This window comes from Aquarana catesbeiana, linkage group LG05, assembly GCF_042186555.1.
Source record: "Aquarana catesbeiana isolate 2022-GZ linkage group LG05, ASM4218655v1, whole genome shotgun sequence".
Classification (NCBI taxonomy): domain Eukaryota; kingdom Metazoa; phylum Chordata; class Amphibia; order Anura; family Ranidae; genus Aquarana; species Aquarana catesbeiana.
The window spans coordinates 548,800,809-548,828,282 of record NC_133328.1 but is presented as its reverse complement, the minus strand read 5'-3'; the positions used below and the strand labels follow the sequence as shown (position 1 = coordinate 548,828,282).

General features: G+C 42.7%; 1 protein-coding gene across 2 annotated transcripts in view; it reads right to left on the bottom strand.

Annotated features, from left to right (window-relative positions):
• Positions 1-435: 435 nt before the first annotated feature.
• Positions 436-27,474, bottom strand: part of ZC2HC1A (zinc finger C2HC-type containing 1A) — a 177,407-nt gene continuing 150,368 nt past the window's right edge. For both annotated transcript variants that reach the window (XM_073631849.1, XM_073631848.1), the window contains one exon: positions 436-9,595. In XM_073631849.1, coding sequence (XP_073487950.1) covers positions 9,409-9,595 — 187 coding nt within the window. In that variant the 3' untranslated portion in view covers positions 436-9,408. The remainder of the gene's footprint in view (positions 9,596-27,474) is intronic.

Here is a 27,474-nt window from a genome sequence, read left to right as displayed (position 1 = left end):
AATATGCTTTGTGTGTTTTAGGAGCAGCTAAGCAGTTTTCATACCCTATGCAGATGGCAAGAACAGGTTATGGGTTGTGAGGAATAAACAACTTAACTCTGCTGATGAACAGAGAGATGGTATGGGAACTGAGGAATACAAATAGTTAAAAAAAAAAAAAAATCACCATGCACATTTAGAGAAATAATATCAGCTTCATGAACAAATACTGATTGGAGGCATATTTATTAAAAAAACACCAGCAATCTAAAAGCTGACCTACAGATTTATGTAATGATACTGTAAAGGAGCTTACTCAGGGTTTCTTCGCTTCACTCCCAACAGCTGAATAGAGCAGTGGGGGGAGTGGAAGGAAATTAAGTATAAATTACTGGTGAGCTTGTTATTTTGCTTATTGACAAAGTTCACTTAAAATAAAACCTGTGGGGAATATATATATATATATATATATATATATAATCAATTTCAGGTGCTTGTAGTATGTGCTCTGATTCCCTGCAGAAAGCCTCCATACCTTCAAAATCCTTGGCCTTCTAAGCCAGCGGTTCTCAACCACCAGGTCCTGGTCCACTGCCGCCCTCCTCTTGAGTCTCAAGCTAGCTGCAGATCCCCTAACCTCCCTTAGTGACCCGCTGTACCCCTCAATCTTTTACAGTGTCCTCAGGCTCCCTACGGAGCCCTCAGTTCCCACCAATTTCTCAGAGTACCCCCAGCTTGCTGCAGAGCCACCAGTGCCCACACATTGTCCCCAGCAGTGTTCCACAGTGCCATTCAGCCCCCAAAGTGCCCACCAGTCTTTCACATTGCCCCTGCACAGCACGCAGCCTCCTTGAGATGCCTCACAGTTATCCCCAGCTCCCTTCAGACACTTCCCCTCTATAGGGCCATCAAGTCTGATTGAGAGTCCCCTAACCAGAAACTTCATTTCCCTACAGCAAAACCCAGCCCCATTCAGAGCCTTCCAGAATTTCAAAACACATTTTGTATTCCCATACTTTTACTGTGCGAGTATAAACTTTTTACTGTTGTAGCACAGAATTTACAGGTACTGGCCTTAATAAGGTTGAGAGCCACTGCTCTGTGCAAATAGCTCTGGCTCAAACCCTCATCTTTCACACAATTGACCTTACTATTGGTTAGAGAGGCCACACATCACAGCAGTAAGACATACAAAGAAGGGAGAAGGCTGGCAAGAATTTGACTATTAAAACTAGTTGTGTGTTGCATCAGGAGGTTTCAGGGTACTGGGCAGGTACTGGCCAGTTTTACATACATTTTTGCCCACAGGTAAACTTGGGCAAATATACACAGTGATACAATAATTTATTGATAAGAGGTCTCAATGTTTTCAAAAATTTAATTTCCCAAAATGGGTGAAAAATCCAATCAAATGCAACCAACTTTCTGTTAAGCACTAAGTTAAAATTTCTGTAAAATGTCACTTGAAGCAATCAAGCCTATGATCGATCAATCGTTTATTGTTAAATGCACGGCCAGCATAAGACAAATGAATCCCTTGCCTAATACAAACATGCAGATGAAAAGCTCTAACTTCACTTTACTGATGTATATACTTGTTCTCTTGCTGAAATTGTACTAAATACATAAGTACAAATTTATGACCAATCAATTGCAATTGACTTTCCATGTATGGCCAGTATTACTCTCATCTACTAATCAGATTTAAGCCCTTCTTGGAAGGCTAAATCTGATTAGTAGATGTTGGGTAGGAAGACTATTATGTGGACAATGGTTTCTCAGCTGTACTGATCCCCCAATGAGGGTGGCCAATGCACAATTCATTCTGTAAATATTCAAACAACCTTCCTACCTCATTTCTTAGATGTCAGGCGTTATCATAGTTTACATATTTACAGAATGAACTGCGCACTGGCCACCAACATAAGTGGCTAGTCTCCTTACACTGCTGACATTATTGCAGGAGGCCAGGTAAGCACATCATTTATGAATAAATAAAAAATAGTATAAGACAAAATGTGTAATAATCACGTGGGTTTTCATCCTATTCATACTGCTGTCGTACTAACAGTGGGACTTGAATTGCACTAAAAATGAAAAGAAAAATGCATAACACTGAGTATTTAGATTTGATATGTGTACCATTACTGTGCAAAAATGCATTTTATGGATTTAAAGTATATCCTTATCTCACTGAAAAAGTATTCAGAAGCCCACACAGTAATAGAACTAATCACAATGTCAGCATACCAAGGAAAAAGCCAGAACACTTTCCCATAATAAACCGTCTAACCAAGATAGCAGATCCTGTCTATACTATTTCTGGTCTACAAACTCTTCCTTACATCTGATGGAAAAAGAGTGGAACAGCTAACAAGTATAATCGCGTCTAGACTATATCTTAAAGGCAATATTACATGAAGCAAAATTCCTTTCTCAAAAATGTCTCGGGGAAGCTGCCACTCTGATTTCTCCTGACTACATACATTCCATTTTTAGGGTATGGAAGCAAACCCAGTTTAGCATCTCGGTTAGGGATGTCACTACCCCAAAGAAAGGTCCAGGAGCTAGAGAATGGTAGCTTCTATCTGAGCCTTTCAAGCCAGGAAAATGCTTTGTGTCAGATTCCCTTTAAAGAAGAACTCAAAGTTTTAAAGGTCTCTAGAAAGAGGTGAGATAAGTGTTTTGTGCACTACATCTATCTTCATAGCCTCAATAGAGAGATCTTTGGATCTAACGTTTGGGATAGAGCATGCCTCTGTGATCAAAGCACCACGCTGCATGTAGCCACAATAAGTTGGTAGCCCCAAAGAAGCCTCCTTAGTCCAACTTACCAAATCACTTCAAAACCTCCTAAGACCAGTCATATGGGTTCTCGGGACCCACACCTCCAGATGCCAAACCTCTGCCTGGTCAAAACCCATCTGCTACTCCATTTTCTCCTCTGACACCTAAACATCAGGTATTCCATATACTGCCACTTCCAGCAAAGAAGGCCTGTCACAACAAGGTCTGGGTGAACTGATATGCCACAGATATGTCACAGAGAGCTAATTAATAACAGTGTCATGATGTTTGATGATCACTCATAAAACTACAGAAGTTGGAGATGTGTTTTCAGTAGTCCATGGCCTTCACATTTCACCTATTGTTCAAGTGGCCGAGTGGGCGCAAAACGCATCATCCTCTCCTGTCCCCCACTGTTTGCATGATGTCCATGTAGTGCTTTAAACAATAAAGCCATCAAGAAGTGCAGCTATCTGGATTTGATCTGTGTTATTTAGTGCTAAAATATGTCTAGTGAAAATGTGTCCTTGGACACAACCCAAAAAAGCTGTCAGAGTGTGTTGTTTTAGGTAACTACAGCAGTCGTTTGCAACTTTAAAGTTCTTTACCTGTTTAATGTACAGCTACATTCTACCCATTTTCCCTTATGTTCCCTCAGTCAGTGTTAGTCATCAGTGACAATGTATAGCAAGTCATTGTCTTCTTATACTTCATAAGACTACAAAAACATCCTCTGTTCTGCACTTATCTGAAGTAAGATCGCATTGGATTCAACTTCTGTGTCTCACTGTAGAGTTAAGCTGCCTGTGGATGGTAGTGTTATACATAAATTAATAATTCATAATCCAAAATGTGTAAAACACAATACTTCAATTAAAAGTGCAAAATGCCTGTTCAATAGTGTCCATAAATGCATTCAAAATGCATTGTGATTAGCACTGGTTATTAAATAAAAAGTCCATATAATTGAAGAAAGGTGGAAGAACTATCTCCGGTAAAGCTGTATGCTGTTTTCCAACTTATGGGAATGTTTATAGTATCCATTACTACAAAGAAGGGCAACTAACCTAATAAAGGGTCTGGAGGATATTAGTTATGAGGAAAGGTTGCGCGCACTAAACTTATTCTCTCTGGAGAAGGGACGCTTGAGAGGGGATATGATTTCAATTTAGAAATACTGTACTGGTGATCCCACAATAGGGATAAAACTTTTTCACGGAAGGGAGTTTAACAAGACGTGGCCGCTCATTAAAATTAGAAGAAAAGGTTTAACCTTAAACTACGTAGAGGGTTCTTTACTGTAAGAGCGGCAAAGATGTGGAATTCCTTTCCACAGGCGGTGGTTTCAGTGGGGAGCATCGATAGTTTAAAAAAACTATTAGATGAGCACCTGAACAACCACAACATACAGGGATATACAATGTAATACTTACATATAATCACACACATAGGTTGGACTTGATGGACTTGTGTCTTTTTTTCAACCTCACCTACTATGTAACATTGTTGGGCATTATTGCATATTTTAATAAAACCAGGTCTTACTTCATGATGAGTCTATATTAGTTTTCATTTTTGTGGCGACATCACATGGTGGATGAGTTGATCCCAGGGGAGGAAAAGTTGGATGAAAAAGAAAAGAAAACTGCTTAACAACAGGAGGTGATGCGTTTCACACTACCAACATTGCTTCTTCTGGTTTTGAAGCACTGTTGGCAGTCTGAAACGCGTCACCTCCTGGGTCCTGTGTCATAGTCTTGGTGGCTGTCATTTTACTTTTTTTTGGAACAAATCACATTAGATCATTCCTGTTGTTGTGCAGCCTTCTTTTCTTTTTCATTGATCTTCAGTGGCGAGCCGTGGCTTGCACCCAGCGCATCTGGACTGCAGTGATTGCTCACCTAGAGCAGCGTTCCTTTTTTTGAACTCCGAGGAAAGTTGGAGATCGGGACACCAGGTGGTGTGATTTACTCAAGCACTGTTTGACCATTTTTATAATGGTCCATTGGATCTGGTAAGAGGTCCCCCTGAGTGGTGACACACGGTGGTGGAAGCACTTTTTTTCTTAACAGGAGGTAGAAGTGTGGGGACACCTTTATTCAATTATATGGACTTTTATTTAATAACGTGTTAATCATGATACATTTTAAATGAATTTATGAACACTATTGCAGAAGCACTTTAACTGTAGTATTATGATTAACACATTTTGGATTGTGAATTATTAATTTATGTATTGCGCTACCTTTAGATGTTTGGTATGACAATTGTTATGTGGCTGCTTTACCTAAATTTTTTGATCTTTTGCGCAGATTTTTTATATCTTAGTTTGCCTGTGGATGGTTCCAATTCATCAGGTGACCACACTGTCAAGACAGACTGAGATCTATGAAGGGATGTCACTGCATAAAGCGTCATTTGAAACCGAACATTCATCTTCAGGCTGAGCCGTTTTCCTGTCCCTCATGAATGATCACTTCAAGCATCATTTCTCAATATATGTTGTACAGCAAGGTAGAATGATGGGCCACTTTGAGATGGACTGGTGGCAGAAAAGAGCTTTTACACCAGCCACACAGGTTATAGATGCTAGGCCCAGGGTGCTCTAATACCATAAAAAGTATTAAAGTGTTATTGAACCCTAAAAAGCACATAGTGCTTCACAACTCAACACTCAGCATGCTCGCATGTCTGCTTTATTGCAGTCACCTTTGCTTGCACATTACCAGATGACACTACAGAAGAGTCTTCTTACAGCCACAGAAACAGACAGCAAGCAACTTTCAGGCTTCCCCTTTCAAGTCAGCGAATGTCAGCAGCTGAAGCCTGCACTATTACTGCATGTGAAGTGCTGAGGGCATGCGCTCCCCTATCCAGGAGCCTAGTGGAGTGGTATTGGAGGCCTGCAACTACCTGAACAGGTGGTGGCTCACTGATGTTTTAGGGGTATGTGAGTTGTAAAGGCACAGGGAATCTTGTGAAAACTGATGGCAAGATAAATGCAGAATGCTATCAGAAAATACTGGCAGAACTAAGGGTATGCAGACTTTTTAACAGGGGTCAATTAGTTTACTTGCTGCCATGCCATTCTGTTATGACTTATAGCTACAGAATATGAATCCCATTAGAAACAAAAGAAATGTGCTGCCCACTCATGTTTTTTTTTTCCTTTAAATGCTACATACTGTATATTACCAATTCTCCAAGGGTATGACAACTTTTGAGTACGACTGCATGTGCTTTAACCAAACTAAAATTTATTAAAATCAATTTGCATTTGAAATGTACAGTTGGTATGGAATCGAGAAATGCATCCTCAGCATTCCTATAATAGGATTTGGTTAAAAGAAAATCCAGAATACAAAGTTTCAATTTACTGAAACCAGTTAGCAAACACTTCCAGGTTTACACTTGCATTGAAAAAGGTTCTGAGTTCATTAACCTGCAGTCCCCGTAGTGCAGTAGTAAATTCCAACTTCTGCACCTAAAAGACATTATAACTTTATTAATTGTGGGAATGTAACTGCCTTAGAGCTGAACAAACACACCTTATACAAATTATTCCTGGTACGCAAAACATGACTAAGCATTATACTGCAGTAATGTTGGCTATATTTGGGGTCATTATTTGGTCAAAATGTCCATGGGCTGCTTGCAATCCAGATAGATGCCTAACATCATTTAGAAACAACTAAATATTCTTAGTTATTCTAAAATCCTGTTGTGATTTTTCAGATTTTGTGGTGGAAGACCCCATTTTATGCACACAAACTGAACCATAACCAGTCTGTCCAGTAACACCATCAGCCCAACCAAAAAATGGAGTGTTGACCAGCAATAGATTTTGATTAGTCAATCTAAGCAAATGTAATATGCAATATGCAAGAGAGGGCCCAACACAGCTATATATTGTTTAATATGCCTATGTACTAAATATTTTATGAATTCAACTGAACTGACCAACCAAACTCTTCCTATGAATTTGTTATGAATTGGTTCCTATAAATTTGTTATGAGGTGAACATGGCCAATACTTGACAATAACCTGAAGGGGTGCACAGGGGCCCTCTGCAACCAACCAGCTTTTGTTCATAAAACTTTAAACTGTTCACCACTAAATTCGTTACTATATTTCAGTGCAGATTTTTTAAATTAATTCTTATGTCCATCCATAGAAAATATAGAAAGTGAAAAAGCATTGTGAAATTTCACTTCTTGCAGTGTGATAGTCCAGTAATATTACAATTATATATATATATATACATATATATATATATATATATATATATATATATATATATATATATATATACACACACACACACACACACACACACACACATGCATATCAGTGCATTCCTAGTACCAGCAAACATGCACTTGTAATTAGTATTTAAAGTGGATGTAAACCCGATTCATGAAATTTGAGCTGGACAAATATCTGCAGTGTTTTGTTATCTCTCTTCAAAGCACTATGTCGCGTAGCTTTCGCCTGCTCTGTTCTTTTGTTATCAGCCTGATAACATTTGACAAGTTCTCTGACACGTGTGATAAAACCAGGCTGAAATTTGTGTCAGGGCGGTTGCTAGAAATAGATTAGCAGACAGCCAGTCAATTCACAGCACAGCTCTGCAAGTCTCTGCCTATATGGAGTGGTGGGCGTGTGCCTTTCCTCCAATCAGCTGTCTCACAGTATATGACAAGTTTCCCCTCCCCCTGCTGGAACAGGAAGAGAAAATTCTAACACAATGTGCACTTTCTAAACAGTATATAAAGCTGAAGACAGCAGATATACATGTAAAACTTATGTAGGGAGATTTGTTTACTCTCTGTGTATCATCTGAGGCTGTTCACTTCACTGGGTATATGTGAGGGCTTACATCCACTTTAAGTTTGCCTGTGGTAGAATATTGTACAGTGTAACCGTCCTATGCAGTATAATTTACCACAATAAAATGAAAGCTTATGATAGGGTACAAAACTATTATAGATATTCAAAAATGACACCATAAAATTAAAAGGTCTTTTTGCAGGGTCTCCAAACCTGAAACAAGGGTTCTGTTGTAGAAAGAAGTTATTAAAATCATAAGTGTAGATCTAAAGGTTCCTAGTATATTTACAATATAAATGCACATCTGAATTCAAAGCTTAGGAATTGAGGGATGCCTGGTAGGGGTGTTGAATAAGCTTACAGTTTGCTTTTTACGATTAACAAGAAAATCCCTTGCTACTCCAGTTCCAAGTCACATGACATCCAGTATAAAGCCATGATCTGCACTATGGACTCTTCACCCATGCTGACCAACGATACCGTCAGCATTGGATCACGTGACCAAAGCCAGAGGGTAACAAGATATACTTGGGGCACACAGGTAAATTTTTGGTCATTCCAATGCCCCAACCCACTTTCCTTAAAGTATGTCTAAACCCAGGAAGAAAAATTTTATATATTGCAGCTTACCACATTCATTTTTTTTTTTCTGCGACTACAGAAAATACTTGCTGATCATGCCAGAAATACATTTTCCCTGTCAATTCCTGTGCGCTGAACTAAAATCTCAATGTAATCTTCCCTCAAAGCTATCGTCTGTGAACTACAAATCACCCCACCGCCCATGTATTTGAGAGATGGGTTTGTAGTCCAAAGCAAGAAACCAGCCTAGGGTGACAAAACTGCCCCTCCATAGATTCAGTGAAGTAGTAAGCGTTGTCATCTTGGGAGAGTCTGGATCACCAGATGAAAATAAAAACTAAATAAAATCAAATAAAGCCACCACATTTTTTTGGATCGGTATTCTGCACTGTATTACATTTTTGTTTTTGGATTTAAATGTGCTTTCATTTTTGTAGACAGTAGAATATTTTACTGTGTTAACCAAAGATTAATGCAGAATGTTTGGAGAGTTTAAGTGATGATTTAATTGGATAAATTAAAGATAAATTCCAGGCATGGCAAGCGTTTAGGATTCCTTAGATCACTTTGTCAGGTTTTATACATTTCTGGTTGGATGAAGTCACTGCTGGGCTGACAATTTTCCACCCAACCTCTTCAACAAAAGTTGACTGAACTGACTTTTGTCAAGCTGGGTGGTGCCACAGGAGAATCCACAGGTCGAATTTTAGCCAATTCACCAGGAACTGGTCGAAATTTGACATGGGTATGGCAGCCATTACTGTTTCAACCATTTCAGACTCAGATAAGGCTGCAGAAAGGTGAACTGTGACCTTGATATGTTTTACTCAATTATCCTGTTGTATGCAGGAAAATACTGTCATCACAGCAACGGCTTTGTCTTATAGTTCTGAAGGATCATTTTTTATAACAAAAAACTTTTGTGTTGGTAATATTATTTATTATTATTATTATACATATGCTTACCTAACCTGTGCTTTAAAGCTCATTGATTATTTAATCTGTTTAAAGCTTAGATTTAATGTTAATATTTTAATTTCCCTTATATATCCAGTAACCTATAATGACCCTGATGACAACTTCATTAATGACTAGCAGTTTGCCCATGAGCACAGTAATGCTTCAGTTAGGTATGTATCATATATCCAGCAACAGCAAGCCCAGGATTTTATTCGTACATGTGTGCAGTCTAAATGCGTTTGGCGTCACTGAGATAATAAGGTATTTGCTCAGAGAACCATCCTCCTTACTCCACATTCGCAGCAGAACTTTGCCCACTGGACAGGATACTTTGTGCCACATTCATGGCAGAACTTGGTGAGCTGTCCTGACCCATTATTATCTTCAGCCTTTATGCGTCCACCATTCACAATCTCTGAGTGGTCCTCAAAACCGTATCCTGTCTTCCCATCAGGCCTAGAAATTTAAAGATAAGAAATATTATTGAATACTTTTGCAAATCTGAAGCAAGTGAATTGAATATCATACTTTTGCCGAAGGATCCACATAAGTAAATCCTATGACTAGGAGTACACCTCGCACAATTACCAACACTATTGTGAATTGAAAAGAAATAAGCCAGTATGTGTTCTAGAAGTATCTTACAAAAACTGCAAAAGCCCATTTTCAAGTAAAGAGATCATAAAACAGAAGTGAACACCTGCAAATTCTGCTTCTCTTAAAAAAAAAAAAAAAGTGTGATTTTTTTTAAATATTAGAAAGCATTATTGTGTCCCCTTCACCATACTCTTCACCAAAATAGGTTTATTCACAAAGCATTTTAATCAGATCTCCTGCATATTGTAACCCATTAGATTTCACCTTACATCAGTTAACAGCAGTGAGATATTTAAAATGGAAATTCTTATTAGTTGCCATGAGAAACTGCACTTGGCTCTTTTTGCATTATACCCTAAATCAATTAAGTAAATGAGACTGCTGGATTAGGAAAAACAATAAAAATAAAAAAAAATGTTATAATATATCTATATCTGCTTCCGGTAAATAACTTTAGTACTTACTGGAAGAGTTGAGAGTACTAGGAGGTCCTTCTCATCCTCCCAGCACTAATCTGTGTTTTCTCAGTCTCCCAGTACATATGTTCTATCAGTCAGTGCCATTTAGCTGGTGGAACTGCAGTCAATGAAACTGCATATAAAATGTCCAGATGTGTGGTTCCCAGAGATAATTTTTTTTTGTTGCCATGGCGACCATATATGTATAGCTTTGCAATAAAAAAAACAAAGGCTGCCACCCTTGAAACCTGCTGCCCCTAATATATCCCTTCTACAAACCCGGGCCTGCTGCATATTTTTACCACTTACACGTCCCTTTACAAACTTGGGCCTGATGCTTACCATTACTGCTATTATGTCCCTTCTACAATTTTGGTCCTGCTGCTTATTATAACTGAAAATATATGTCTCTTCTACAAACCTAGGCCCGTGGCCTATTTTTACTGCTAATATGCCCTTTCTATAAACCTGAACCTGCAGCTTAATATTAAAGCCTAAATGTCCCTTCTACAAACCTGGGCTACTTCTTATTTTTCCTGTCATGTGCCTCTTCTACAAACCTGGGCTTGCTGCTTATCTCTGAACTCTGATCTACTACATATACAAGCCAAAGGAGACAAACTAATGCTTTAAAGTGGTTGTAAACCCTGTTACACCACTTTTACCTACAGGTAAGCCTATAACAAGACTTACCTGTAGGTACCTTGAATATCTCCTAAACTTGCACAGTTTAGGAGATATTCAGTATAAGCGCTGCTGCCGCCATTATCGGCGCATGTACAGTAAAGAAACGGGCCCCTGGTGCAGTTTTTCAGTAGCTGTGCCATGACTGGCAGTGGTGACGTCATCGCGGCTCTGGCCAATCACAGCAGGAAGATGTCCGCGCTGTACTCGAAGGGCTGACGCCAATCCAGGGCATCGTTCTAGGGTAAGTATTTCATAATGAGCTAGTATGCGAGATGCATACTAGCTCATTATGCCTTTGTCTTTCAGGGTTTTTTTTTTGTTTTCCAAAGGTTTACAACCTCTTTAATACAAAATATCTATAATATTACTTAAAGAAACAGTACTTTTTATCATCATCACCCTGCTGTTAAAGGAGTGTTCCCAGCCCTGCATGTGTTCCCAGTTTTTATGAATAAAAAAAAAAGGCCAGCAGGGTGAAATTCAATTGTATCTGTTACACCTAATATTTGAGTCCTGAAACTCTTTATCCAGTAACCGTTGAGTGTTTTAGTACTCAACGTTCACCAAAAACTAAAATTTCCCTTTTCAGTAGCCTGGCCCTAATCCAAGTGTTATCAAACCCAGTGTGGTTATTTTCGTTTTCTTATGGGGTTCTGGGTGGCACTGAAGCGTCTTCTCACACAGACATGTGTGTTGGCAGGTGCAGTCTGGACTCTCCCATTGTAGGTAGCGCTCGACCAAAACGCAATGCAGGAGGGGGAAGTAGTCGTGAGAAACTTGGTTCCTCTATGACTTCCTGCGGTCAACAGGGGGAAAATCTGTCCGGTTGGACGCTGATGCCCCCATGAACTTAGTGACCATCTTGGGGCAGGGCAATGTCTATTTAAGACACTGGCCCCCAGGTTTGGCGCGCATTTTGTGAGTGGCCAGGGGTGTAGGGGCAGGTTCCCCGTCTCACAGGGAAAGTACTACGTTCTGGAGGAGGAGGGACAGTGTAGGGACTACGTCTACCTCGCTTTAGGAAGTCTCCCCAGTGGGTGTGGTTCGGCCACATTTTGTGAGTGGCCAGGGGTGTAGGGGCAGGTTCCCTGTCTCACAGGGAAAGTACTAAGTTCTGGAGGAAGAGGGACAGTGTAGGGACTACGTCTACCTCGCTTTAGGAAGTCTTCCCAGTGGGTGTGGTTCGGCCGCATTCCATTCCTTGTTGCAGATGCTGTCAGCATCTTTCAAGTGCCTATTTTGGACTCGGTGTGTTTACTGTCCTCCACACCACGCTGCACCCTGCTCACACTTGCAATCTTCTGTTAGCTGCCCCTGTTGCTGTACACATCTCCACAAGCAAACTCTAATGCCCCGTACACACGGTCGGATTTTCCGACAGAAAATGTTCTATGGGAGCTTGTTTAGGCTATGAGAGCGTGTGTAGGCTCCATCGAACATTTTCCATCGGAATTTCCGACCCACAAAATTTGAGATCTGGATCTAAAATTTTCCGACAACAAAATCTGTTGTCGTAAATTCCGATTGTGTGCACACAACTCCGACGCACAAAGTTCCATGCATGCTCGGAATCAAGCAGAAGAGCCGCACTGGCTATTGAACTTCCTTTTTCTCTGCTGGTCGTACGTGTTGTACGTCACCGCGTTCTTGACGTTCGGAATTTCTGACAAGATTTGTGTGACCGTGTGTATGCAAGACAAGTTTGAGCCAACTTCCGTTGGAAAAAATCCATGGATTTTGTTGTCGGAATGTTCGATCGTGTGTAACCTCGCTACTACTCCTCAGACCTGTGTGTCCATAGAAGTTGGGATTGGAGGCTGCTTGGTGGAGAGGCATTTTAATGGTAATAATTTATTTTATTCTTATCATGAAAAGTTTGTTTTCCTCACAGACAAGTGTTGTACGGTTAACTTTAGATACTTCATTTGGAGAAAAAAAAATCCCACAGTATAATGAACTTAAAGTATTGGCTGCTCACTCGCTCCATCCACTCTAGATATAAAAATAACACAAATACCATTGCAATTTCTATTTCACAACAGGCCTTGAACACCTTCCAGTTCTTAGACTTTTGTATGGGGAAGACAAACATTTAATTAACAATGTTAGCTATAAACTAAAAACACCACATTGGCAGCAATGTGCCTTTAGAAGTGGTCAGTCTTGTTGCACTTAAAGTGGAAGTTTTGTCAAAAAACAAAGTCCTACTAGATTACTTCAGGCTGGCCCCATCTGCAGGTATAGCTAAATAAAACATTCAAAATAAGTACCTATACTGTTTAAAATCCATTAACATACTGTCTCACCCTGCTCTGCACATGCTCAGTTGCTCTCCATTTTTAAGCTTGGACAAGTTTGTAGAGGCCGATCTGCTGACAGCCTTAAAGTAGTTGTAAAGGCACAACAGTTTTTACCTTTATGCATTCTATGCATGAAGGTAAAAAACCTTCTGTGTGCAGCTCCCCCCAAATACTTACCTGAGCCCCCTCACAATCCAGCGATGTCCACAAGAGCCTTGCCTCTCAGTTCCGCTTTATGATTTACTTCTGCTTAGGTGCTCTGGGCTTCAGCAAAATGGTAGCCTCCAGCCAAAAGAAACAGGAACGATGCTGGAGGTAATTTACAGCATGCACTCATTTTGGTTGCATAATTATTAATGTGGAATGTATGTTTCTTGCTAAAGAACATTATTTTTTATGAAATTGTTATGGGTAAAGTTCTGCTTTGAAGAAAGTTCAAAATGCAAAACCCAAATCTAGCTATCTTTTTTTTGCTTGATTAAGCATAGGCTCAAAACTTTTGCCAATGTCTTGTTGCAGTCTGTTTTCCCATTTTGGGGAGACTTTATTATCTATTTGACAGGTCACAGACAAAACAGTCAGAAAAAATCTCCCTGCCAGGAAAAAAGACAAGAAATGATTTCACTAGAAGTGTGAGCAAGGGTTAGGACTATACAAGGTTTTTATTACAGACCATGTCCCCAAAAAAGCAAGATTTCCTCTCACTTCCTGTGTAGGTGATCAGTGTCAGAGAGAACAGGAAGTAAGGGGGAAACTCCTCAATAGGGGTTACAGATGGCAGAAGTCCATTTTAAGTGGATTTCTCAAGATTTGATGGATAGTGGAAAGTAATGAGTTGGCCACCTGTTTAAAGTAACAATGTCACCTTGGCCATTTGTGACAAAGTGACAATGTCTGTAAAGCCACCCCTGACCACTCTTACTCTTTTCGCAAGTACTATCCCTCACTGCCATGATCAAAATACCCAACTTAGGCTTGTGTTGAAGCTCAGAGGGAGCTCTGTCATGTGACAGTGCCCAGGCTTAATGATTGGCTACTGGGCCTGAGCACTGCTTAATGGGAGGCCACCACATGCTCAATGCATGGTAGGCAGTGGCAGGCAGGGAGAAATGAGGGGGTGGGGGGCTAGGGGGTTCCACACATTCTGTCAGTTTTCTTTGAATAGGCAAGGTTAAAGTGATATTAAACCCCTATGCCGCGTACACACGAGCAGAATTTCCGACAGAAAGAGTTCGATGGGAGCTTTTCATCGTATATTCTGATCGTGTGTATGCCCCATCGGACTTTTTCTGTTGAAAATTCAGACAGACTTAGATAGAGAACATGTTCTATATTTTTCAGACGGAACAAGTTACTATCGGAAAACCCACTCGTCTGTAGGCTGTTCCGACGCACCAAAAACGACGCATGCTCTGAAGCAAGTACGAGACGGAAGCTATTGGCTACTGGCTATTGAACTTCCGTTTTCTAGTCCCGTCGTACGTCACCGCATTCTGGATGGTCGGAATTTGGTGTGACCGTGTGTATGCAAGACAGCTTGAGCGGAATTCTGTCGGGACTCCGTCGGAAAAACCTTTAGAGTTTATTCCGATGGCAAAACCGGTCGTGTGTACAAGGCATTAGATTTTCACGTACTTTCAGCATCTGATTTAATCACTTACTGAGTATGCAGCTTTTTATCTTTAAATCCTTGTCTATGTCCTGTTTACGCTGGTGCTATGTCTGCTGACTCAGATTACCTGTTTCAAGGTGGCTCCTCTCCCTTGCAGCATCCTATGGCCCCACCCTTGCCTATAGAGACTATAGCTGTGTATCCCTACACTGTGTGCATCAATAAAAACACGCAGCCCCATAGACTAGGATGGCAAAGTGCTCTCCTGCTCCCCCCCCCCCTTCTTCAAACAACAGACTGACTCAAGACTTGAAAATCAAAGGAAGCAGCACTGAGAGAGCAGGAATCAGCTTTAAACTTCAAGTGCTGGGGAAAGAATTTCAACATATACTTTACTGGGGAATGTTTATTTTTTTTGTGTTCAATGTGTTAGGCAGGTTCAGGTCCGCCTGTCAGTTTTGTCGGCGGACCTGAACGGCCGCTCCATGTTAGTCTATGGAGCGACGGATGTCAGCAGTGACATGTCCCCTGACATCCGACCCCATCCGATCCGCTAAAAGCAGACGGATGCCTCTACGTTCGCATCCATCCCTGGCGGATCGGGTGAGATCTGATGAAAACGAACATGCTGTCCGTTTTCATCCGATCTTTCCATAGTAACCAGCGGCGTTCGACAAGCCCCTCCCCACTCAGTGAGCAGAGAAGGACCTGTCATCGGCGGACTCAGCGGAGATCAACGGAGAGATCTCCCGTTGAGCTGGCGGACAGAGGCGGACTCCATCTCGTGGGAATGAAGCCTTAAAGAAGAGCTCCAGGCTGCTTCAGAAAAAATTAAAAATAAGAAATCGAGAACATGTGACTTACTCTATTTGACTGCACTGGATCAATCACCAAGCACTCACATGGGGAAAGTGCATAGGCTTGTGTGTAAGATTCAACTGAGCAACTATAACCCCAAATCCAAAAGAGTTGAGACCCTGTATAAAATCTTAATAAAAACAAAATGCAATGATTTGTACATTTCATAAACCCATATGTTTTTTTATTTTCTATTGTGAATAAAATATCAAATGTTTAAACTGAGAAAATGTACCATTTTAAGGATAAAAAGTTAAAGGGGTTGTAAACCTTTGTGATTTTTCACCTTAATGCATCCTATGCATTAAAGTAAAAAAAACACCTGTCAGTGACCGGCCCCCCAGCCCCCCCATTCTACTTACCTGAACACTTGAACTTGACCCACGGGGACGCGCTGTCTCTCTGCCCGGGGTTCTCGGCTCTTGATTGGATAGATTGATAGCAGCGCAGCCATTGGCTCCCACTGCTGTCAATCAAATCCAATAACACGAGCGCTGGGGGCGGGGCCGAGTCATACATTCGGCCTCTATGGACGCCGAATGCTGGACTCGAGAGGGCGCCCGCAAGGTAACCCTCATAGGGGAAGCACTTCTCCGAAGAGGTTATCAGATGTGGGGAGGAGCTGCGAGAGCCACCGGGGGACCCCAAAAGAGCAGGTTTGGGGTCACTCTGTGCAAAACGAGCTGCACAGTGGAGGTAAGTATATGTTTGTTATTTTTTTTTTTTACCTTTACAATCACTTTAATTTTAAAATAGGTGGCAGCAACACACCTCAAAAAAGTTGGGACAGGAACAGGTTTAACGCAATGTAACATCCCCTCTTGTTTTAACACTCTGTAAGCATCTGGGAACTGAGGAACAATTGCTGGAGTTTTGGGAGAGGAATGTTGACCCATTTTCTTGCCTGATATAGGATTCTAACTGCTCAACAGTCCTCGGTCGCTTTTTTTGTATGTTTTGTTTATGAGATTTGCAAATCAGTGCATTCTGATTGGGGGTTGTGGTCCTTTACTCAGGGCGTGGAGGCAATTATGTGGTGCTGTGGAGGGAGGATTACAGTAAATAGGTTCCTTTGCTCTGCATGGACAAAGCACAGGTTCATTTAACCACTTCCCGCCAGCCATATGCAAATGACGGACGCAGAGTGGCTCTATTATCCTGACTGGGCGTCCTATGATGCCCAGCAGAATGGGCCGCGAAGGCGCGCAGCGCGGCGAATAGTAGTACGGTGTGAGGCTCTGACACTCCGATCCCAGTGAAGAGCCTATGATGTAGGCTCTTTACCATGTGAACAGCTGTGTCCAATCATAGCTGGTCACATTGTAACCAGGAAGTGCTGTTTAACCAAGGCGCGAGTATAGGAGATCCGATCAGCGTCTCTCCTGATGGGGGGGGGGGGGGTGCATTGATTATCAGTGCAGATCCATCTAGGATGCCCACTAGGGATGCCAACCCATGCCCATCAGGGATGCCAATCAGTGGCCATTAGAGATGCCAATCAATGTCCATCAGTAATGCCCATAAAAGCCTCATCAGTGCTGCCTATCAGTGCCCAGCAGTGCTGCCTATCAGTGCCACCCATAAGTGCCCATCAGTGCTGCCTCATCAGTGAAGCAGAAAACGTACTTATTTACAAAATTTTATAACAAAAACAAAGAATTTTGCAGCTCTCACAGGGCTCAGTGAGGCCATGTACAGTGTTATTGATTGCTGAGCCAATTCCATCTTTTCACAGATGTCCCATCATCTACCTCTGAGACCCTGCAGAATATCTTGCATCCCCATAGAAGGCTGATAGTACCTTACAATGAACGGGGAATCTTTACCAATTTCTTCTACTGCACTTTCAGTCTCTAACAAGCAATTGTTCCATCACCTCCCTATGCTAGTACCGGTTTTTGTGAAACTGTCATTATCCAGAAGGGTTGCAATCATGCTACAAATCTGTATGATGATTAATAGTTATTGCCCAGTATGCTGGATACATGATTGATATCCCAATCTGGAAGGAGAACAGCTATCTTTTATATTAATAGAGGAGCTCATGGGCCAAGCGTGTGCTTTTTTACTTTTAGCTAATAATAGGATTTTTATAACAGCTTACCTGTAAAATCCTTTTCTTTATCGTACATCATGGGACACAGAGCCTTAAGTAATTACTTAATGGGTTATAGGCCAACTTCAGGTGTTGACACTGGTATACCCAATACAGGAAGTTCACTCCCCTATATAACCCATCCTCCTTCCAGGAGTACCTCAGTTTTTGTAGCCAAGCAATATACTTAAACCCCATAAAAAGAGGGGAGGGACCTCTGTGTCCCATGATGTACGCCAAGAAAAGGATTTTACAGGTAAGCTGTTATAAAAATCCTATTTTCTTTATCGTACATCATGGGACACAGAGCCTTAAGTAATTACTTAATGGGACGTCCCATAGCAATGCTACTTGAGGGGAGGGAGAGACAGCCCGTAGGGCACCCCCAGACCTGAGGATTATACTGCTGCCTGCAGCACACTGCACCCAAAGGCGATATCCTCATACCTCCTTACATCCACTTCATAAAATTTTGTGAATGTATGTACTGAAGACCAAGTTGTGGCCTTGCAGATCTGAGCCATGGAGGCCTGGTGACGCACTGCCCAAGAAGCACTAACCGACCTGGTAGAGTGCACCTTAACTTGAAATGGGGGAATCTTACCCTTTGCATCGTAAGCTTGAATTATCACTTGTCAAATCCACTTAGCGACAGTGCATTTCGACAATGCCTGTCCTTTCTTAGGACCCTCTGGCAGAATAAATAAGACATCAGTCTTACGAATCTGAGCAGTTGCCTTTAAATAGATTTTCACTGCTCTCACCACATCAAGACAATGTACTTACTTTTATTCCCTGGAACATGGTTTTGGAAAAAACGATGGCAGGACAATATCTTGGTTCAGGTGAAAACCTGAAATCACGTTTGGCAAAAAGCCTGGACGAGGGCGTAACACCACTCTGTCCTCATGAATAATCAAATATTGCTCTTTACAAGAAAGAGCAGCCAATTCCGAAACCCTCCTTGCTGAGGATATAGCAACCAAAAATACCAGCTTCCTTGTCAGAAGGACTAAGAGAATATGCTGTATTGGTTCAAATGGCTGTTTTTGCAACACTGACAAAACTAAATTCAAGTCCCAAGGGCTTAAAGGGGATTTAACTGGAGGAATAATCCGCATCACTCCTTGCATAAAACCCTGGACTAAAGAATGCGTAGCAAGCAGTCTTTGAAATAAGATCGATAAGGCTGAGACTTGGCCCTTAATAGTACTCAGGACCAATTTAATCTCTACGCCTAATTGTAGAAAGGCAAGAATTCTGCCTATGATATATCTCCGAGGGTGCCAACCCTTGGATTCACACCAGGAAACATAAGCCTTTCAGATTCTATAATATATAGTTCTGGAAGCTTGTATCCTTGCATTAATCAAAGTAGAGATAACTGACCCGGAAAGCCCACATTTCTTCAGAATGTGGTTTTCAATAGCCAGGCCGTTAAATTTTGCATTCGTAAGGTAGGATAGAATATCGGCCCGTGAGAGCAGGTCTGGCCTTAGTGGGAGGGACCATGAATCCTCCACTGCCATCTTTACGATTTCTGTGTACCATGGCCTTCTGGGCCATGCTGGTGCTACCAGAATTACCGGCTTTCTTTCCAGCTTGATCCTGCAAAGAAGTCGTGGCAGCAACTAAATAGGGGGGAATGCATAGATCAGTGAGAATTGATCCCACGGGGTTACCAGTGCATCTGTTCCACATGCGAGTGGATCCCTTGTCCTGGACACAAAGTTGACCAACTTCATGTTGAATCTGGACGCCAGAAGATCTATGTCTGGAGTCCCCCATCTTTTGCAAACAAAGATGCAAAGAGATCTACATCTGGGACCCCCCATCTTTGGCATATGGCCCAAAAAATGTTGGGGTGAAGAGACCATTCCCCCGGGAATAACTGCTGGCGACTTAAGTAGTCCGCCTGCCAATTCTCTACTCCCAGAATGACTCCCAATAGGCACGGAACATTCCTTTCTGCCCAAGTTAGACTATGGTTCACCTCCCTCTGTGCTGAGAGACTCTTGGTGCCCCCTTGGTGATTGATATAGGCCACAGCCGTGGCATTGTCAGATTGGATCCTGACAGGACAATTCTTTAACCTGGAAGTCCAGGTTTTCAGAGCCAGACGCACTGCCCAAATCTCTATGATGTTGATGGGCAAGGCTCTTTTGGTTTTTGACCACTGTCCCTGGACAGTCGTCTTCTCTAGTACTGCTCCCCAGCTTGAAAGGCTGGCATCTGTCATTACTACTTTCCAGATAACTGGTCTGAAGGATTTTCCTTTCAGCAGATTCTGGGTTAGTAACCACCAACTGAGGCTTTGGGACACTCTTAGGGACAGCAGCATTGGCAAGTCCAAGGCTTGGATCATTTTGTTCCAAGCAGACAGGATACTGTTTTGCAACAGTCTTGAAAGGAACTGGGCATAGGGGACTGCTTCAAATGAAGCTACCATCTTTCCTAACAACCTCATGCAAAGGCGAACTGAGGGATTTCTTTTCGATCTGACCATCCGCACCAGCTCTCGTATGGAGCTGATCTTTGCCGGAGGCAAGAACACCTTCTTCTGGGTTGTGTCTGTAATCAAGCCCAAATACTCCAGCTTTCTTAGCGGTTTTAAGGAAGACTTCTCTAGGGTTAGAATCCAACCCAGACTTTCCAGGTAACTGGTTGTAATGCATACACTTTGTTCCAAGCGAGCCACTGACTGGTCTATTAACAATAGATCGTTTAGGTAAGCCAAGACTGTTATGCTCTTAGCCTGGCTAGAGGTGGGGCAAGTACTTTTGTGAACACCTGGGGTGCTGTAGCTAGCCCGAAGGGAAAGGCTACAAACTGAAAGTGCTGTTGTTCTACTTCGAACGCCAGAAACCTTTGGTGAGCAAGAAATATAGGGACATGCATCTCTGATGTCAATGAACGCCAGAAGTTCTCTTCCTTGTAGGATGGAAACTACTGACCTGATCGACTCCATGCGAAAGGAGCGGATCTTCAGGAACCGATTTAGATTCCTTAGATCTAGAATGGGTCTGACATCCCCATTTGGTTTTGGTACCGTAAACAGGTTTGAATAAAACCCCAAACCTTGCTCTTCTGTGGGGATCTGTATGATCACCCCCCTGAACCAATAATAGGTCTAATGCTTTAAACAGAGATTGCTTTTTCCCTGGATCGTTGGGAACGTGTGATTTCAGAAAACGAGACGATGGAAATTTCCGAAATTCAAGTTTGTATCCTAGAGACACCGTGGAGATGACCCATCTGTCCTGAATTTCCCTTTGCCAGACTTCTGAGTATTTCAGAAGTCTTCCCCCCACTCTGGTGAGGGGGGGCGCCTCTTTATGATGAAGCTTTAGTATTCTACTTTGTAGATTTGCCGTCCCAGGTCTTCTTTTGTGCCTGGGTCGGACCCTGAGGTTTTCCTCTAGAGTCTGACGGCGGAGGCCGTCGCCACTGTCTAGAGGCGGATGCCCCTGGCGCAGGAGAAAAAGTCAGTTTAAATGAAGGACATTTATGCTTTCTTTTGACTGACAAAAGAGTACTCTTTCCACTGGAAATCGTTTGGGTGTATTTATCCAAATCATCACCAAATAGTCGCTCCCCATGAAAAGGGAAACTAGTCAGAAGCTTCTTGCAAGGTGCTTCGGCTGACCAATTTTTTAACCAAAGGGTTCTACGCATGTGTATTAGCACAAGCGCAAGGCGGGACGCCTGGTGAATAGAATCTTTCATAGCGTCTATAGCAAAACATAATGCCTTTGGTAGTTTGGCCAACTCACGGGCCTGTTGTGCAAGGACCTCTTTAAGATCCTCTGTGAACTGGTCCTTTATGGACTGACAGATGCCTATTGCAGCGACTGCAGGCTGAATAACGGTCCCTGCCAAGGAAAAAGAGGATTTTAACAGGAATTCCAACTTTTTATCTGTTGGATCTTTAAGCATTTGTGCATTGGCTACTGGACAAGTTAAACTTTTATTCACGCTGGAAATCGCAGCGTCAACTGCTGGTACATTCCATCTTTTGGTGAATTTCTCCTCCATGGGATAGAGAACTAAAAATCTCTTTGGAGGGAGAAAATGTTTATCCGGGTGATCCCATTCAGCATAAATAAGCTTTCCCAGTAATGAATGGACAGGAAACGCATGCAAAGGCTGTAAAGGTTTCAAAGAACTCAAGGAAGAAACCAGACTTTCAACTAACTCTGTTAGGGGTAGCAAGAAAGCTGAGCGAACCAATTCCGTAAGGATTTATACCTCAGATTGTGAAGCTGAATAATCAACTGTTGTTTCCTCCACAGAGGAATAATCGGCTTGTTTTTCCTCTCGATCGCCTGAGGGTAATACCTCATCCTGTCCCCACTGTTCCCTTGGTAAAGGGTTTGGAGTGGGGGAGGGGGGTCTAGCATGCTTCCGATCCCCTTGGATGAAGGATGTGATTAAAGCCGCTAATCTTCCTTCTAAGCCCTGCAGGGCAGAGGAAAATGCATCTTCAGTCACGTATACAGGGGCTGAAGTGTGAGAAGCAAATGCACCACCAATCGGTTCCAAAGACTCACCCTGGCTTGCCATATCTGGTATCTCCGGAGAGAATGACAGTGTGGAGGCATGACTGGAGGTCCCAGCGCCTGGGGTGGAACTTTTGGTGCCTTAGTGTAACCTTGGAAGCCATAGTGCTAAGCACAAAAGCAGAGGCACTTTAATAAAAATGTACTATTTGCTGAGCAACAGTAAGAAAAAACAATGGCAGCATAAAAGATTCTTAGCAGTTGAGGCTTACTACAAGTGTGAATCAGCCTTTAGTGCTGTCACACTGAGTCATATAACACTGCTCAAACTGATTACAGATAGGATGTAATGCACCTTATGAACTGTGCATGTACCCCCAGTCCCTCAGTTTTCCCAATTGGGGGAGAGGAATAATAAAGAACCCCCTCCTGCTACTAGGACACACCACGCTGTTGTAGCTGGACACAGAGCTGCTGAAAAGGGTATGTGTATCCGTACTCCCTCTAGAGGAGACTTTAAGGCATTACAATGTTACATATGGAAGAAAAAGGCATAGGTGGACTTTGCAGTTCCTACGCTTTTCTCTTACCTTTTCCTCGCTGCAGGAAACTGCTGAAAAAAGACAGATCTAAACTTCATCCATCATGGCGGGCAGCGTTAGTAAACCTTCAAAGACCGGATCCCTTAATAGGGGTTCCACTCCTCTGGACCTGTATAACACGCCTCAGGACAACTTTAGGTAATGTAGCAAGACCAAAAAAAATCCTGGTTCCTAGGGTCCAGCCCTCAAAGAGAAGCGTTGCAGGCAAAACCTCGTTCTTCTATGCGAGGCCTGGGTACCATCCTGTGGCCTCAGTGGCATGGAGGTTTTTTAAATCCAGCATGGATCCCTCCTGGAGCTCCTCAGAGCACATCTTCACTCGTGACCAACACCTTAGACACTGGCAAAAAAACTGAGGTACTCCTGGAAGGAGGAGGGGTTATATAGGGAGTGAACTTCCTGTATTGGGCATACCAGTGTTAACACCTGAAGTTGGCCCATAACCCATTAAGTAATTACTTAAGGCTCTATGTCCCATGATGTACGATAAAGAAAACAATGTTGTTATTTGGGGACAGGTGGAGGGTTGATACATTTTTAATGTTGGTTTCTAATCATTTTCCGAGTCCAATAAACTGTTTCAATTTTGTTACTGCATAAAAGTCACTTTATACCTCCTGTCCTGGGAAAACTCTCCCATTGTTTGATACAGTTACCATCAGTGAGGCCAGCAGTTCCATGACAAAGATATCTATGAAGATGTTTTGGCCAATACAGCATACTGGAAGTTTTCATCAATATTAGAAGCCAGCATTGACCTGCTATCCATACAGCAAATTTCTACAACACATTCTACTCTATGAATTTCTGCTTTCTGTCCACTATTGGGAAGTCACACAAAGGGCAAACAAAATCTACGGTAAAAAAAAAAAAAAGGAACTGTTGTAAATACAATTTTTTAGATAGTTAAGCCTTGACATTAGGACAGGTGAGCATGCAATGGGTCAAACTGATAAAATACAGTAATAACTAACTTGAGGGATCTCTGTTATGTAAAGGTTGATAGAAACAGGTCAAATCAACCTTTCAATGAACACTCAATGATCTTAGGAACGTGTCTAATGCAAGCGGATGCACCTGAAAGCTGTACCTAATATGTGCAGATGTAAACAGTGTCCTAATGGGGGAAAAACCCATCCAAAATTTAAAAGATGTGCTCTCATATTGGTATTAGATAGGACGGGGGAGGGGGGGCTACAATCTGGAAGGGAGCCTGGACTGGACACTTTGGGTCCCTTAGTACCAATTGGGCATTGTTTAAAGCGGAGTTCCACCCAAAAGTGGAACTTCCGCTCATCGGAACCCTCCCGCCCTCCGGTGTCACAATTGGCACCTTTCAGGGGGGAGGGGGTGCAGATACCTGTATAATACAGGTATCTGCACTCACTTCCGGGAATAGACTCCCGCGGGAGTCACGCCCCCTCCCGCACTGCCCCGCTGCCTCTTAGGAAAGACACAGGTCCCAGGAGATAGCGGGGACCATTGAGAACGCGCAGCGCGCCTCGCGCATGCGCAGTAGGGAACCGGGAAGTGAAGCCGCAACGCTTCGCTTCCGGATTCCCTCACTGAGAATGGCAGCGGCAGCACCCGAGGACCGAGGGACAGTTCGGTCTCGGGTGCCGACATCGCTGGACCCCGGGACAGGTGAGTGACCTTATTTTAAAAGTCAGCAGCTGCAGTATTTGCAGCTGCTGACATCTTAAAAAAAAATTCGCTGGACTCCCGCTTTAAACACCACATCCTACCTGAGTATTGTTGCTTTGTTGCTGACCATGTCCATCCCTTTATGACTACAGTCTACCCATATTCTGATGGCTACTTCCAGCAGGATAATGCACCATGTCACAAAGCTCAAATCATCTCACCACTGGTTTCTTGATGATGACAATGAGGTCTCTGTACTCCAATGGCCTCCACAGTCACCAGATCCCAATCCAATAGAGCACCTTTGGGATGTGGTGGAACAGGATATTTGCATCATGGATGTGCTATCATTTTAATATGGACCAAAATCTCTGAGGAATGTTTCCAACACCTTGTTGAATCTATGTCATGTCAGAATTAAAGCAGTTCTGAAGGCAAAATTGGGTCCAACCCGGTACTAGCAACGTGTACCTAATAAAGTGGCCACTGAGTGTGTGTGCGTATTATATATATATATTATAAACACACACACACATATGTGTGGGTGTATACTGTATATATAACAAATGCAGATCATGTCTGCTTAAATGGAATCAGATCCAGGACTCCAAGGTTTTTTTTTGTGAGCAGCAGATTGTTTATTGCAGAAGAGACATACAATGTCTGTTTCACAATAAAATAAATTTACCTGCCCACTTATGCCCCGTACACACGGTCGGACTTTGTTCGGACATTCCGACAACAAAATCCTAGGATTTTTTCCGACTAATGTTGGCTCAAACTTGTCTTGTATACACACAGTCACACAAAGTTGTCGGAAAATCCGATAGTTCTAAACGCGGTGACGTAAAACACGTATGACGGGACTATAAACGGGGCAGTGGCCAATAGCTTTCATCTCTTTATTTATTCTGAGCATGCGTGGCACTTTGTCCGTCGGATTTGTGTACACACGATCGGAATTTCCGACAACAGATTTTGTTGTCGGAAAATTTTATAGCCTGCTCTCAAACTTTGTGTGTCGGAAAATCCGATGGAAAATGTGTGATGGAGCCTACACACATATTCCGTCGGAAAATCCGACCATGTGTACGGGGCATTAGGCTTAATGTACGCGGGACATTTTAAAACGTGTGTAGGAGTCCCATCCCATGCTTGCCAATCAAGAGGGCTGAAGACTGGCACCTAGAAGAAGCTGAAGAGAAGACTCTGGAGCCAATGAGGGACCTCATAGGGGTCCGACAGTTGGAACTAAGGTAAGTACTGCAGACTTTAGTTCTGTTTTAAAACACAACTGAACCCATCGAATACTGTAAACAGTTTCCCAAAACTGTTCTATTCAAGGCATGCCTCTGATCACACTTGCCAGTGTCAGCTCTCAACAAATCTTTCAAGCCCTCGAATGGCTGGTGCCCTAGCTGGTCATATGTAGAGCACTCATGCAGTGGTGGCCCGCCCATAGAGGGCGCACGGGCGCCGCCTCCCCTATTCATGCGTCCGGCCCCTTAAAACTACATATCAGTGGCAACAGACCATTGATTCCAGTGTGGCGAGTTTTTTTTTTGACTTACCTGATTAGAGCCAGAGGCTCTAATAGGCTTCAAAAAAAAAGGTGAGCTCGGAGTGCAGAGCATTGCGCTCGGCGCCCACCCAGTTGTGTGACCATAGCGAATTAATTTTCGCTATTAGCACACTAAAGTTCCTCCCTGCCAATCAGGCGGCAGGTCTGCAAGACCTGTTTCCCGATTGGCCAAAGCGTTAGGCGATCCTATTGGATGCCTAGAGCTTTGGCGGAAGACACACGGCAGAGGAAGCTGAAGGAGCGGACACCGGAGCCGCCGCGGCCACACTCCAGGAGAGGACACCACAGCTCTGCCACACGAGCGGGTAAGTGCCAGGCCGGATTACCCGTGGGGAGGTGCTGTGCCACGCCGCGTGGGGGGGAGGGGTTGTTTGTTTGCCCCCCCAAAGAAGAAACCACGAGCCGTCACTGCACCCATGGCAACTTCAGATCTAAATACAGGTCAGGATGGTGATGTCCTCGTCTGTAAAGAATAGGAAGGTTACATTCTGCTTTCATGGTAGGGAAAGGCTAGACTCTCTGTCAGGCATTTTTGTGTTGTCTGTATATTCCTGACAAAGTGATCCCCAGATTGTCCTCATGTCACAGGGGTAGAAGTGATGGGCAATCTCCCTGGTGGTATCATAGACACCTAGAAAAGGTTACAGGAATTCTTACTCTCTCATGCGATCTCAAACTAAATAAAAGGGCCAAAGTCAGTCTTTAAGACCTCACGCACACTAGACGTTATAAAAAAGCCAGTAACGTTAGCTGTAGAAAGCTGTAGCTGTAGAATGAGTTTTGCAGCATTTTTGTAGTAGGGTTTTTTGGTGCTAGTGTTTTTTAGCAAAATGATAAGCTTATGGCTCAAACATACTGCTAAACACAGAATAGCCACATTTTTCTGCGATTTTTTGTGTTTCTAGGCCTTTTTACAGCTGAAAAACTCCTCTTAAAACCCACTAGTTCTGGGGGGTTTTTCCAGCTGGAAAACGCCCCTGCCAAAAACTGCTAATAACAGCCTGTGTGTATGGACACATGGGATAACATTCCGGGGAGTTTATTGACTGCAGATAAAAAAGGTCTGAAGCCAGAAACCGCAGCTGTAAAAATGTCCAAAAACATCCAGTGTGCATGAGGCCTAAAAGTTAAGAGAAAGTTAAGCCTCGTATACACGATCGGATTTTCCGCAGCAAAAGCGTTAGACTTTTTTTCCGAAGGACGTGTGCCTGGATTTTGTCTCGCAAATAAATGTTACACAATTGTCGGCCAACAAACACGAACGTGACGTAATAGACGTATTTCGAGCCAATAAAGAGGAAGTTCAATTGTCAGGTGCCACCCTTAGGGCTCCTTCTGGTAATTTCATGTTAGTAGAAGTTTGGCGAGTGTTGATTTGCGCTTTTCATTTCACGCTTTTCA